Below are 12,640 nucleotides of genomic sequence, written 5' to 3'. Positions count from 1 at the left end.
CATAGACAGCCAGGGATCATCCAGTCTCCTACCCCTAGGAGCTTCCAGGACGGCCCTTCTCTGCAGCAAGAACGAGGCTTCTCGCATTTTGCACCTCCCATTCAAACTCTTTCAAAGCACGAAGCTCACTCGAGACAAAGAGCCCACCGATCAATCCATCCAGAATACCAGCCCCGAAGTTCAGAGTACTGACCAGGATCAAGATGAAGCCGATATACGTGCGGCTGCCGACCCACCACACGCCAACCATGCACCCGATAGAGACGAATACAGATACGATGAAATGGATAAGTCGCCAGCGGCGCTGTGATCGCTCGCGGCGAACGTAGGTGTGTATCATGTCGATGATGAGGTCGTATGTCTGCGGAGACAAAGCGGCGTTGGGTGCCAGCGAGGTTGATGTTGTCTTTTCAAGAGTGGGCGAGGTAGGTGACGGGGCTGATTCAATCTGAGTTGAGGACAGAGGAGCCGCTCCTACTGGCAATCGAGTAATGACGGCCTCGACAGCGAAGTGGTCGCTCAATGAGCAACGGAGAGTAGGATGACGCTGGGTCATGCCGACCTGTGCAGACTCCACGGACCAGCGTGGCGGAGGGAAATCCGGGGCATAGCCACCATCACCGACAAAGATATAGTCGAGACGTTTGGCGCGGGCGTCTGGGGCGTCCTTGTCGACAGGTATATCATCCCCCTTGTCCAGCTGTTTCTGCAGAGCTTTTGACCAGCGCCAGGTATTGAAAGCGCCATCGCAAGTAGCACCATTCTCGATCAAATTAAATTCAGCCGACGGAATTGGTCGGTTCCGTGCCTTCTCAACGGCATCAATGGCTGCGCCAACGGACGAGTCGGGGTGTAGCTCGCGCCAGACATCACGAACAGGACTTTGCGCGGAGATCAACTTGTGGGCAAAGGAAGATGGTAGCATGTTGAAGTCTCCAAGACCAATGACTAGATGTCCACGCTCGGCAGCGCCGCGCATGAGCTTGGAGATCTCCCAAGCTTGAGCAGTACGGTGGCATAAATAGGAGTCGTTCGGCTCGCGCTCATATGGTGCATGCAAGTGTGTACAGAAGACCTCGGCGACGTCAGCCACTCCAGGCCCGAATCGAACTCTGGCACAGGCGACTCCTTTTCCCACGAACCAGTCGCCGCGGAAGAAAGCCGTTGGTCGTCCATTCAGCGGATACGGAAACATGCTGCTCTCTTCGATGGGCCATTTCGACAGAATGGCCAGTCCCGCACCAAAGATTCCTCCGAAATAAAACTTGCCGTATGGCAGTATGTGTCGAGTTTGGTCGCGAATGCTCTCATAGTCCTGCTGCGTCCAGCACTCCTGCAGGCCCACTATTTCTGGCGGTGGGTTGGCTAGAGCCAGCTGCCGCCCAATCTCAGACAGACGTTCATGACGATACTTGGCGATGTACTTCAGACCCCAGCAATTGAGAGTCAGAATTCGAATGTGAGTCAGAGGCTCACTCGGGGGAAGGGAAGAGGCCATTTCAGCCAAGCTTTGTAAAGGTGGAATTCAATCGACAAGCAAAGGTTGAGGGGAAGCTGTCGACTGTCGATCGGTGATGTAAATGCGGCAGTCATTCTCACCGCCTTCGGAGACGCGATTTCTTTTCGCGCAGCTTCGATGGGCGCGTTTGTCTTGCGATTACTCGCTGCCTCTGTGCCTCGATCTTCTCATGGATAGTGCGCGCTCTCGAACCCGTCGGCGAGAGTCTCGCGACCGGACTCCCGTGGAGTCGTCATCGAACGAATTGGCTGCGGGGCCCGAAGTTGACGAGTCCAAGCTCCGGCGAGGGAGCTGGTCGAACCAGAAGACTTTCACACCAAAACGACAGAAACATGAGGCAAGGGAATACAGAGAGTCGGAGAGCTCGGATGAGCTGGTTGCCGATGCAGACGATTACTGGCGAGGCTCGCGAAACCGCCGAAGCCGTTCGCCTATCGACCGTCATGCCGATTCGAGCAGCAATGACCGATCTCATGGCGGGTCTGATGAGGACAGGATGAGCAACGGCGACGAGACGCTCGCTCCAGGACGCGATGATATGTCTGACCGATCTTCCACACCTGCGCCTTCAGTGGAGGCACCTGTCAAGCCCGAGCGACTCAATTACAAGGAAAAGTTCGTTCTTCGGGGTCACCTGCGCGGCGTGTCTGCTGTGCAGTTCTCGCCAGATTGCTCGATGATTGCAAGTGGAAGTATGTACTTCGCTCTGGGACTCAATTGAACACGGTGACTAATGATCATCTTCTCTCAAGGTGCCGATGCTACCATCAAGGTCTGGGATACGTTGACTGGCCGGTTGATCTATACATTCGAGGGACACCTTGCTGGTATTTCTTCACTAGCTTGGAGTCCTGATGGGCAGTGGATTGCGTCTGGCTCTGATGACAAGACAATTAGGTTCTGGAACGTTAATACGGTGAGTAAATCACATTCCTCCACCCTACCGTGGGCAACACTGACAAGCGTATGGTCACAGGGTCGAGCGCACACGAAAACCTTCGAAGGGCACCACAACTACGTCTACCAGATTGCATTCGCACCCAAGGGTAATATTCTCGTCAGTGGATCTTATGACGAAGCTGTCTTCATATGGGATGTTCGACGAGCACGAGTCATGCGCTCCCTTCCTGCACACTCCGACCCTGTCGCGGGCATCGACGTCGTGCATGACGGCACTCTTATTGTGTCCTGTGCTCTTGATGGACTCGTCCGAGTCTGGGATACCCATAGTGGGCAGTGCTTGAGGACTCTTGTTCATGAAGATAATCCGCCTGCTACTTGCGTCAAGTTCTCTCCAAATGGGAAATACATTCTGGCGTGGACTTTGGACGGTTGTGTGCGCATGTGGAACTACGTCGAGAGTCGCGTTATCAAAACATTCCAGGGCCATGTGAACAAAAAGTACAGTTTGAGCGGCAGCTTTGGCTATTATGGCTCACCAGATGTCAAGCACAATCCACCCTTAGCTTTTGCCGTGAGCGGCAGCGAGGACGGCGCGATTCTTTGCTGGGATATTGTCAGCAAGAATATTCTTCAGCGGATTGAGGGCCACACCGACGTCGTTATAAGCGTTCACACAGGAAAGCTGAACGGGAAGCGTATGCTCGTGAGCTGTGGCCTCGACAAGACCATCCGCGTGTGGGAGGAAGCTCCTGAGGATCAAGAGCAAAATGGCGCTGGGGCATCTCCGGTCGAAGTTGTCACCGAAACTATTGTTCAAAATGATATCGCTAGCAACAACGATGAAGACGGTGACAACGAGATGGTTGACGCTCCTCTCGATCCCTCTACTACTGAGACGACTCCTGCGCTGACGGAGGACGTGACGATGACATGAACTCCGGCGTTTTCTTCTTCGCTTTTACAATATTCGCATCTGCATGGGCGGTTTATCTTGTTTTTTATGGGAATGGAAATACCCGGTGTTTGGAGTCTGCGTGGACCGAGGCATGAATAATGGGATGCGTAAACCTTGGTTCTGGAATGGGTTTCTCTTATCATAGCAAAAGCATACAATGGTGTTGTATTTCATTCGGAGCTTGCTCATATTCGATATTCTCATGCTTTGGTCTTCGCGCATCTACAGTTAATGGAATGAGGGCACACTCTACTAGAATTCTTTGAGAATTCAAGCAATCACTTGTAGACTATGACATTTGGCTAGGCCCTTCAAACGGTTTAGTTCTTTGATATATTTCTCTTTCCGTCCGTTTTGGCCAGCTCTCCATTCTTCCAAGCTTTTTCTCCGTTCTTCCAACCTTGTAGACTTCGTTTCGGCCATCTTCTTGATCTCCGTCTCCCTGATGTCCCTCTTCTCGGTCATTGCTGATTTGTCTGTATTTGCAGTTTTGAACTGGTTTCGTTCGTTCCGAAATCATTCCACAGGGTTTCCACGAGAAGGTATTGAGTTGTTGTTGTTCTTGCAAGAAAATCAGGACGCTTGTAGGATTAAGAATATTCTTTTCATGCTTCGGGAATCAATGAATTTTGAGTAGCTCCGTTCCAAATTCAGAGTCGGGTATTCGAGTTCCTTAATCAGATTTAGGATCGTCTAACTAAGCTTCCTCTTTGGCAAATCATGACGGAATCATATGGATGGAATACTAACCACATGTCCTAAATACTATGGTAAGAGCACATCAAGCTGATTGAGCAGATACACAACGACAAAGGTTAGGCAACTTAGCCGGGACTAATATGTCTGTGTAGTAATAACGGAGCAAAAGAAAATTCAATCGCTGATGCCCATTTCTATCTTCATCTATATACAATCTATGTCTATGTCTATGTACAAATATGCAATTTAAACGTCCCCTCTCCTTCTTTTCGCAAACTGAGACAATCTCAGTGTATAACTACTCTGCCTTCTTGGACGCCTTGGTCCGAAGCTTCATCAGACCAAACACAAGTGCATAGCCCGAGATAGCATAGATGACGGTGATGCCCGCATCTCTCCATCCATAATAGTAGTGGTTGACGTTGAGTGTCTGCAAGAAGTCACTGCCAGTTGTGTACTCGCAGACCTTGCAGCCTGAGGTAGCGCCCGGATTAAGCAGATTGACTCCGCTACCCTTGCCACTCATGTAAGTCGCCAGATACTCGCCGCAAGTACCATTTGTCGGGTCGAAGATTGCATACTCGCTCTCATTACAGGTGACTTTCTGGCCCCAGAGACCGAAAGTCAACATGCCGTTGACGACATAGTTGAATGGGTTGAGGTAATACATCCAGTACTTCCAGAACACGTTCAGCTGATCGTATGGCACGAACACACCACAGAAGAGAACAAGAACACTGATGATGAGTGGGTTAACGAGTGCTGCAAAGGTCGGGTTCGGTGCGTAGGCAGCAATGAACTGGCCGATACCAGTGTAGATGAACTCGTAGATCAACATCATGAAGAAGATAGCTCCAGAACGGTCGGAGTCATGAGGCAATCTCCAGACGGGCCAGTACCAGCAAACAAAGTAGAGAACGGCACAAATGCACAGGTATGGGAATTCAGAAACGATAAGACCAGTGACGAAGGCAACCCAGGAATACATCTTGGACTTCTTTTCGCGAGCATCGTAGATATCACGACGCTGGATGAAGAGGGGCTGCAGTTGATTGATGACACCTGGAGCAACGAAGACAAAATTGAAGATAGTGAACATCTTCAGCTGCAATGCCGACACACTTGGACCAGGCCGCCAGAACGAGAATCCGTTCAGCATTGCGGAGATAATGTGAAGCGAGAACTTGTTGTTGACATAGGCCGTATTGCGGAAGAGCGATACATTCATGCGCTGAGTGACAATCTTGATCTGTTCCCAGAGAGGCATCGAAAACTCATAGCCATCATTGACGGTACCTGGCGGCTTACTAGCAGCATCGGCGATCATTCGGTCTAGTTCGGTGACCATCTGATGCTGCTCTGGAGAGTCGAGCCAGATCTGATGCCAATCCTTGTCCTTCACTTCTTGGATACCACCGGTAACGACGTCAATCATGAACTCTGCTGGGTTCGCCTCTTGAGGGCAGATAGCCCCGTACTTGCCAAAGTACTGCTTGATCGTGGCTCCGTTGTCGCCGATATCACCAAAGTAGACCGTTTTGCCACCTCTGGCAAGGAGAAGAAGGGTATCAAATTGGGCGAAGAGCTGAGCAGAAGGCTGGTGAATCGTGACGAGGACTGCTTGACCTACATCCGCCAGTTTCCGAAGGAACCGGACTGTGTTATAAGCCGATTGACCATCGAGACCCGAAGTAGGCTCATCCAAGAAGATGAGAATACTAGGCTTAGAGACGAGTTCCACACCAATCGTCACACGCTTGCGCTGTTCAACGGATAGACCATTACCCACACTACCAATCAGAGTGTCGGCAAGGTCGTGCAGTTCCAAGAGGTCAATGATCGTATCCACGTATTTGAGCTTCTCGGCCTTGGGGGTATCTCGAGACTGTCGCAGGAGAGCAGAAAACTCCAGGGCTTCTCTCACAGTGGCGTAAGACTCGTGAACATCCAACTGCTCACAGTATCCAGCCATTCTCTGGAAAGACACGGGTAATTCGCGACCGTCAACCAAAATGGAGCCTTTAATGGTACCTTCCGTCTTGCGTTGCGCGAGAACATCAAGAAGGGTTGTTTTGCCGGCTCCAGAAGATCCCATTAGGGCACCAAGCATGCCAGGTTTCACCCATCCATTGATATTGTCCAGGAGGACTCGGTCTCCAGTTGGTGTTTTGACTGTATAGGTGAGGTTCTTCCACGTGAAGATGGAGGTGTTGCGAACAAGGTTATCGTCGTCGACTTGAACTGGCTCATCGGTGGTCGTCCGAGCGGCACGTTTTTCATTATTTTGAGCCTCTTCATCGCTGCCAACTTGGTGTTTCTTGAGATTCTCGCGGGGAATAAGAAGTGAAGAACCAGATGCAGCACCAGATTTCCAGAAACAAGTGAAGACGACCGTCAGCACAGCGAAAAAGCCCCACCAGGCCCAGACGACACCGAAGTTTCGCCACATCTGAGAGTGCTTGTAGTGTAGGGAAGAAAGATACTGGTCGCCAGTCACATAATCCGCACCGGGAAGAGCACCGCCAACTCCAGCGCAGGCTTTATAGGAAGATCCAACATCCTCGTATCCTGGGCCACTGGGAATAAGATTTCCGCCAACGCAGTCGATGTGCTGGCCGTGGAATTCGTTAGTCAACGCAGCTTGGAATGCATATGCGAAGGGATTGGTGTAGTATAACTCGAGGAACCAGTTCTTGATCTGTGGCTTTGGAATCATATAACCTGCATACATGACGATTCCCTTGACAGCAGTACCACTGATCTTGGATGCAGCTTCGAAAGTACTGAAGGCAGCTCCGATGAATCTGAACAATGCTGTGATGCACTACGAGATGCTTAGCTCCGTTTTCTCTATTAGCGAATCGTAAGTAGTTTCTTACCAAAGTTGTGGTGAAAAGGATAGCCCAGAAAGTGAAAAACGCCGCCGCAGTATGCTTCAATCCAACCATCCAATAGATAACAACCGAAAAGATTGTGCATTGGAACAGCAAAACCGGGAAATCCGCGGTAATCTGGGCCAGACAGAACGCAGCCGGGTGATACATGGCAAAGGACTTGTGTTTTGTCAAAATAGGACGACCTTTGAAAGATTCGGTGACTTCAGACATGGCCACAATGCAGTTATACAGCAAAGAGAAGAAGACGGCACCACCCTTGGTGAAGAGACCGGCAGAGGTGTCGGGAGAGTTGTAGAAGCAAGACCCAGCAATTAAGGCCATGACACAAGACAGAATCTGTTTGATCAGGAACGTGCTCTTCTCGCCCCAGAGGATTTGGTATTGTCTGGCGGTGCATGACATGAGCTGGGCCCAGAAGCTAGTGGTCAGGTCACTGCCCTTGGGTAAGTGTTTAGACTTCTCCCAGGCGACAGATTCCTTGAATGCTTCAGTGCGTTCGGCAGCAATCTCAGTGTCCGGATATCCGTATAGAGAGACTTCGTTCTTGTATGTCGCCGAGTTCTGGTACTCGGTCAAAATAGCGTCGGCCGTCCTGGGGAACCGGTTTTCCCAACCAGGTCTGATCTTTCGCTCGGTCGGAACAGTCACACCCGTGAGGAAATCACCTAAGAAGACAAGTCAGTACATGAATAAAAGTTTGAAATAAGATTTCATACCAATATTGGCACCATCCGTGTACACAAATCCAAGCTTCTCCATGAAAGGTTTCGCTTCTGCGGCAGGGCCGTAGTAGATCTGCTTTCCTTCGTCGAGGACGAGAACTTTGTCGAAGAGATTATAAATTCCATTTCCAGCTTGGTAAAGGGTCACAATGGTCGAGAGACCTTGGACGTCGGTCATGGCGCGAAGGGCTTTGGCCCACTCTAGGGCCGTGGAAGCGTCGAGTCCTCTCGTTGAGTTGTCCCAAGTAAAAACAGAGCCTCTTGTTGCAAGGCACTCAATAATAGACACTCGCTTTCTTTCTCCACCACTGACACCTCGGACGAATTCATTGCCAACTTTTGTGTCGGCAGTATGGGCGATTCCCATAGACTCGAGAAGGAATTGCTTCGTCTCGGCGGTATATTCGGCAACGCTCTTCGCTTCGCCAGGAAGGTGGTAAGGGACCTTGAGCTTGGTAGCGAACTCCATTGTCTGACCCACTGTCAAACGAGGGTAAAAGAGTTCTTCCTCGGTGTTCATCACAATCTGGCCCTGGTATCTTGATGCTTCTTCCGGAGTCATGTTTCCGAATCTGACATCTCCGGTGATGTTTTTATATCCTTCGCGGCGGTTGGCAAGCATCTTGAGAAGAGTGGTGCATCCGGATCCGGGTCTTCCAAGAACGAGAAGCATTTCTCCGGGCTTAACACATCCATGGCTGTTTGACAAAATCGACTTGAGTGGTGGTTTGCGGCGGAAATCTTTGATAAGCTGAGGAACGTTGAATTGGGAGATCATGTTCTCTTTAACTGCCGCTTCGGCAGCGAGAACCTCGACCGATAGATCTTGCCAAGTGACTCCTAGCTCACGCCTTTTGAAACCAGCTGCTTCTTCACGTTCGGCGTTTCGAATAACTTGCGGTGTCATATGCCATTCTGCAGCTTTCTTGGGAGGCGAGACAACGGAAGGGTGAGGAGTTAGGGTTTCAGCACTGCTGGCTTCACGGAGATTGATTTCAGGAACGGCGAGGGTATTGAAGTAATTTCCATTTCCTTCTTCGGTAGCCGTTCCAGGAGGTGAGGTACTATCGTATTCTTTTTCTTTTTCGTGGTCCTCCATGATGGAAGAGACAATAAGGAGGGGAGATTGGTCTTTCTTGATGGATTATTTTACTCGAGAATTGGGGACCAGGGTATAGTTATAAGATCTACGAGTACTTTCGGATCGATAGGATCGGCAGCCAGGAACCGTCCTCTAGATCCGAGGAGCCCTGAAGAAAGTGGAGCCAGGGGGGCCAGTAATCGGCATTATGTCACTAGATAATGGCTATCTCTCAGAAGATTCCGTTGAAGATTCCGTCAGTAGTGACTAGTATTAGGAATTGCTAGTGTATTATTGTATTTTTTACCCTTATGAATAGGTTCATGGGCACAACTGGAACGGCACGCCACCCGAGTTTCCGTCGTTGTGGAGAACTTGGCACACAAAAATAGTCAAATAGAATGGTTGACAGCTCAACTATATGCCTCGGACTGAGTGCCGAGGTAGGGGTCTAACTTGAGCCGCCAGGGACTACCAATCGGAAACTTGATGTGAGTATTTGATCTACTTTCTAGGTTTGATGGTGCCTAGACTGATAAGTCTTGGTCACATTGGATCCGCGATATAAAGCCGATCTGCGCCATATTTCTGTTTAATTAATAATCGGATAAAGAGTCTCGGGCAGCAGATGATTCTGGTAATATGATTCGAAGATAAGGAGAGATATTCGACAGTTGTATTGGAATACTCGATGAATGAGTAAATCTTCATAGATCAAACTGGGCTAATATTGGGGGCTTGCAAGTTCTGATGCAAAGCTCTATACAAGTGTCAGCCCAGCAGATCTCTAATTATTTTTTCTCCGTTTCTCTTCAATGTAAAAACAGATCTCCCGAATATTAAACCATGGGACAGAGATCCCGTCAAGGGCCGAATTACGTGGACGTGGTGCTGGCCGGCTTGCCGGATAGAACCATTGGTTCTGCCGATCTACCCGGCCGAAGACGAAATAGGAAATATACTCTCGTCCATATCAATTATTGTGGGGCCAGATCAAGACTAGGGATTCGTGAGACTAATAAGTACGTGTCTTGCAATCATAAGTCAGTGTTATCTTCTATTTCTCAGTGGAGGGCAGAATGATGCAAATTGTTCCATCGGTGGCGAAAGTTGTGATCGCGACTGTTATGCTAGTCTGAACACGTCAATCTGTGCAGCTTTTGCGCTTCCAGTCTAACGAAAAGAATCTACAACAAGGCATCTGGTTTCTATCCAGAGTATACATAGGGAGCCCTTCAGAGAAAGAGACATCGAAAATGCCTTTCAGAAGGAGGCAAAGCCAAATCATCTCACCATCCAACTTCATACTACTGGTTCAATACACTTGGGATTCCAGATTTGAGTTATTTCACATAGGTGAGGTAGTTGAATAACTCAGAGAGTTGTTAGGGTCCATTATGACCCCGCTCTCTCATTTATCCTCGGCCCGAACGTTGCACGTATCACCTACAAGAGGTGGACCTGGAGCCAGGTAGCCCACTGAGAGACTTCTAACAGTGAACTTATTCCTAAATTTACAGCCTTCCTCTGAAAGCTACCAGGTACTATTAATGAATTGAGCTCGAGCATCACCGGTCATATTGAGAAGAAGAAGCAGAATTGGAAAGGGTAGGAGGAAAGTAAACGATAAAAGAAACAAGACACAGCCAAGAAATTTGAACAGACCTCAACAAAGCCCGCTATGCTCCAACAAGAAACTTCAACAGAAACACAAGCCCTCATCCTCTATATAAAAACCAGAGCCCACTCATCTCTTCTCACCGCCGTTGGATAGACACTTGAAAGGCTAACCCAAGACGCTTTTGTAAGCCCATCATACCGGGTGAGTCTGGTTCAGTGGTTGGGGAATGCCGCGCTATTAGGCGCTTCTCTGGAAGACGGTCGAATTTCTGGAGGGATATCCGAGATTTGAATGTCAATTGGAGCCGATGAAGTTGTGTACGCATCGGGATGTGCCAAGAACTCAAACAACGGTGGGGAGACCGTTCCAGACTCCAGGGACTGTGAAGAATAGTCTGGCGGAGCAATGTCCGGCGCCTGGTGGCCGTCACCATTCTCGTTTCTGGCCTCTGTCTCAGGATCTTGGATGCTCTGGGGCTTCACGATGGCAGCCTCCATGTCAACTTTCCCTGTCACTGTTCTGAAACCGTGTTGAATGGTGGCATGGCGGGATGTGGACAAGTCCGCCAGCTGAAGGGATCCCGGGGCTACGCACAGAGGTCAGTCAAGTGCATAGTACATTGCCAAGTGCATGTAAGCTCACCGCGTCTCTGCGAGGGTAAAGCCGGCTGAAGGGAGCATTCGACAGTTGACGGAGTATGCCGCCTATAACGTCCCGCACGCAGGCATGGGTCAGTAAACGAATCAATGATCGCTTTTTGATGGGGGCACGGGAAAATGGCAGCGGACGATGCAGCATCATGCAAATGGTCTCGTGTGGCCCGTCCTCCCGATACAAGAGCGTCGGTATGAAGGTTTTTGGCAGGGACAAGGAACCCCATGTGGAAGAATTGAAAGTCTGCTACTCACCGGCGCCCGAAATTCCGTATGCTGATATACGCAAGGCAGAAAAAGCCGATCAAGCATACGGTAGCCAGTACACCAATCCAGGGGGCAAAAAGGCAAGTATGATAGGATCGACGCTCATTTCGTTGTTCTGGTCACTTGTTCTGTTGAGATGGGTATGGAACTGGAGCTGGGGAGATAGCTACAGTTCTTAGAGGCAACGACTGAGTGTCTAAGTCGGTATGTTTTACATTTTGGAATTGGAAGTCATCATGAGCATTATACTTTCCACATGTAGCAACTTCAAGACTGGAATCTATTTCGGGTTCAGAATAAATTTGGAAAGAGCAACTGCCGGAGTCTTGGGACTCGCCGAACAAATACATCGCAAGAAGCCAAAACGAAAACGTCAGGAAGAAGTGGATTGCGCGTTGGCTCTTCTTAACGGAAACCTGGAAGTAGCAGATATTGTTCGATGAATGGAATAATCTCCCGCATTAGTTTGTTAGGAGCGTAGGCGGGGCCATGCGAAGAAAATGACGGCGATTGGGATCAAAATTCATTCTTATCCAGTGCATAGATGCCAATCTTTCCTGGTTTTCAAAATATCAATAAGATCCCCTGTAGGTAGTATTTATCATGTCCAGAAGAAGAACCCGAGGTTCTACATGCTGTCTACTCTCTGGGGTGGAGCTCGTCACTCTCCATATGTAATATGACATCCGACAGCAAGGCAGCATCATCATTTTTCTAGTAGATTGCCTGTTAGAGATCACGCAGCCTTTTATCTCCTGGGTCATCCACTAAATATTTTGCAGTACAACTTCTGAGATTTTGCAAAGGATGCGGGGAGATGATTGGTGCTCAATATTTAACGTTCTTTTAATTTCCTGGACAAACTCCTAGCTTACTTGATTATTCTCATTTTTTCTTCATCTTTTATGCGTTTTCTCTGGTGTCTGAATTCTATTTGATGAGGGCGGGTTTGACTACATCATGACGGAATAAGCACCAAACTACGGAGTATGAGCGCCCAATCGGCCCGCAGCCAATCAGATCAGATAACGCCGAACACAGTGGCCAGCAACAACGAACCTTTCAACGCTCGGCAAGTGAAACAGCCTCGGCCTCAGATTATGCATGAGATGAATCGCCCTTTACAGCTTACTCGTGGTCTATTTTGAGAATAACCGCTGATGTCTAGGAATGAAATTCCGAAAGGAGAAGAAAATATTGAATCAAATCAAATGTGAAAGAAAATCCTTGTATCAACCCTCAGGGTAAGAAATATGTAACAAAAAGAATTTACAATCCCAACCAGAAGATACACCCGTCTCATTGCGCCAGACCAGAAACCAG

General features: G+C 49.1%; 4 protein-coding genes across 4 annotated transcripts; 1 reads left to right on the top strand and 3 right to left on the bottom strand.

The window, feature by feature from the left end:
* Positions 1–34: 34 nt before the first annotated feature.
* On the bottom strand, positions 35–1,498 carry N7496_005925 (inositol phosphosphingolipid phospholipase; the record flags this gene model as incomplete). Its single annotated transcript, XM_056698854.1, has 1 exon — positions 35–1,498. The coding sequence occupies one exon, from the start codon at positions 1,496–1,498 to the stop codon at positions 35–37; it is 1,464 nt and encodes a 487-aa protein (XP_056554267.1).
* Positions 1,499–1,688: 190 nt separating this feature from the next.
* Positions 1,689–3,356, top strand: N7496_005924 (WD40 repeat domain-containing protein; the record flags this gene model as incomplete). The annotated part of the gene is made up of 3 exons (XM_056698853.1): positions 1,689–2,211; positions 2,272–2,435; positions 2,496–3,356. The coding sequence occupies 3 exons, from the start codon at positions 1,689–1,691 to the stop codon at positions 3,354–3,356; spliced, it is 1,548 nt and encodes a 515-aa protein (XP_056554266.1).
* A 1,018-nt stretch (positions 3,357–4,374) lies between these two features.
* On the bottom strand, positions 4,375–8,794 carry N7496_005923 (uncharacterized protein; the record flags this gene model as incomplete). The annotated part of the gene is made up of 3 exons (XM_056698852.1): positions 4,375–6,900; positions 6,956–7,638; positions 7,690–8,794. 3 exons carry the CDS (start codon positions 8,792–8,794, stop codon positions 4,375–4,377), a joined length of 4,314 nt encoding a protein of 1,437 aa, XP_056554265.1.
* A 1,815-nt stretch (positions 8,795–10,609) lies between these two features.
* On the bottom strand, positions 10,610–11,277 carry N7496_005922 (uncharacterized protein; the record flags this gene model as incomplete). Its single annotated transcript, XM_056698851.1, has 2 exons — positions 10,610–10,983; positions 11,040–11,277. 2 exons carry the CDS (start codon positions 11,275–11,277, stop codon positions 10,610–10,612), a joined length of 612 nt encoding a protein of 203 aa, XP_056554264.1.
* Positions 11,278–12,640: the final 1,363 nt, after the last annotated feature.

This window comes from Penicillium cataractarum (assembly GCF_028827025.1).
Source record: "Penicillium cataractarum strain IBT 29864 chromosome Unknown utg000005l, whole genome shotgun sequence".
In the NCBI taxonomy this organism is placed as follows: domain Eukaryota; kingdom Fungi; phylum Ascomycota; class Eurotiomycetes; order Eurotiales; family Aspergillaceae; genus Penicillium; species Penicillium cataractarum.
This window is presented reverse-complemented; position numbering and strand designations above follow the sequence as displayed.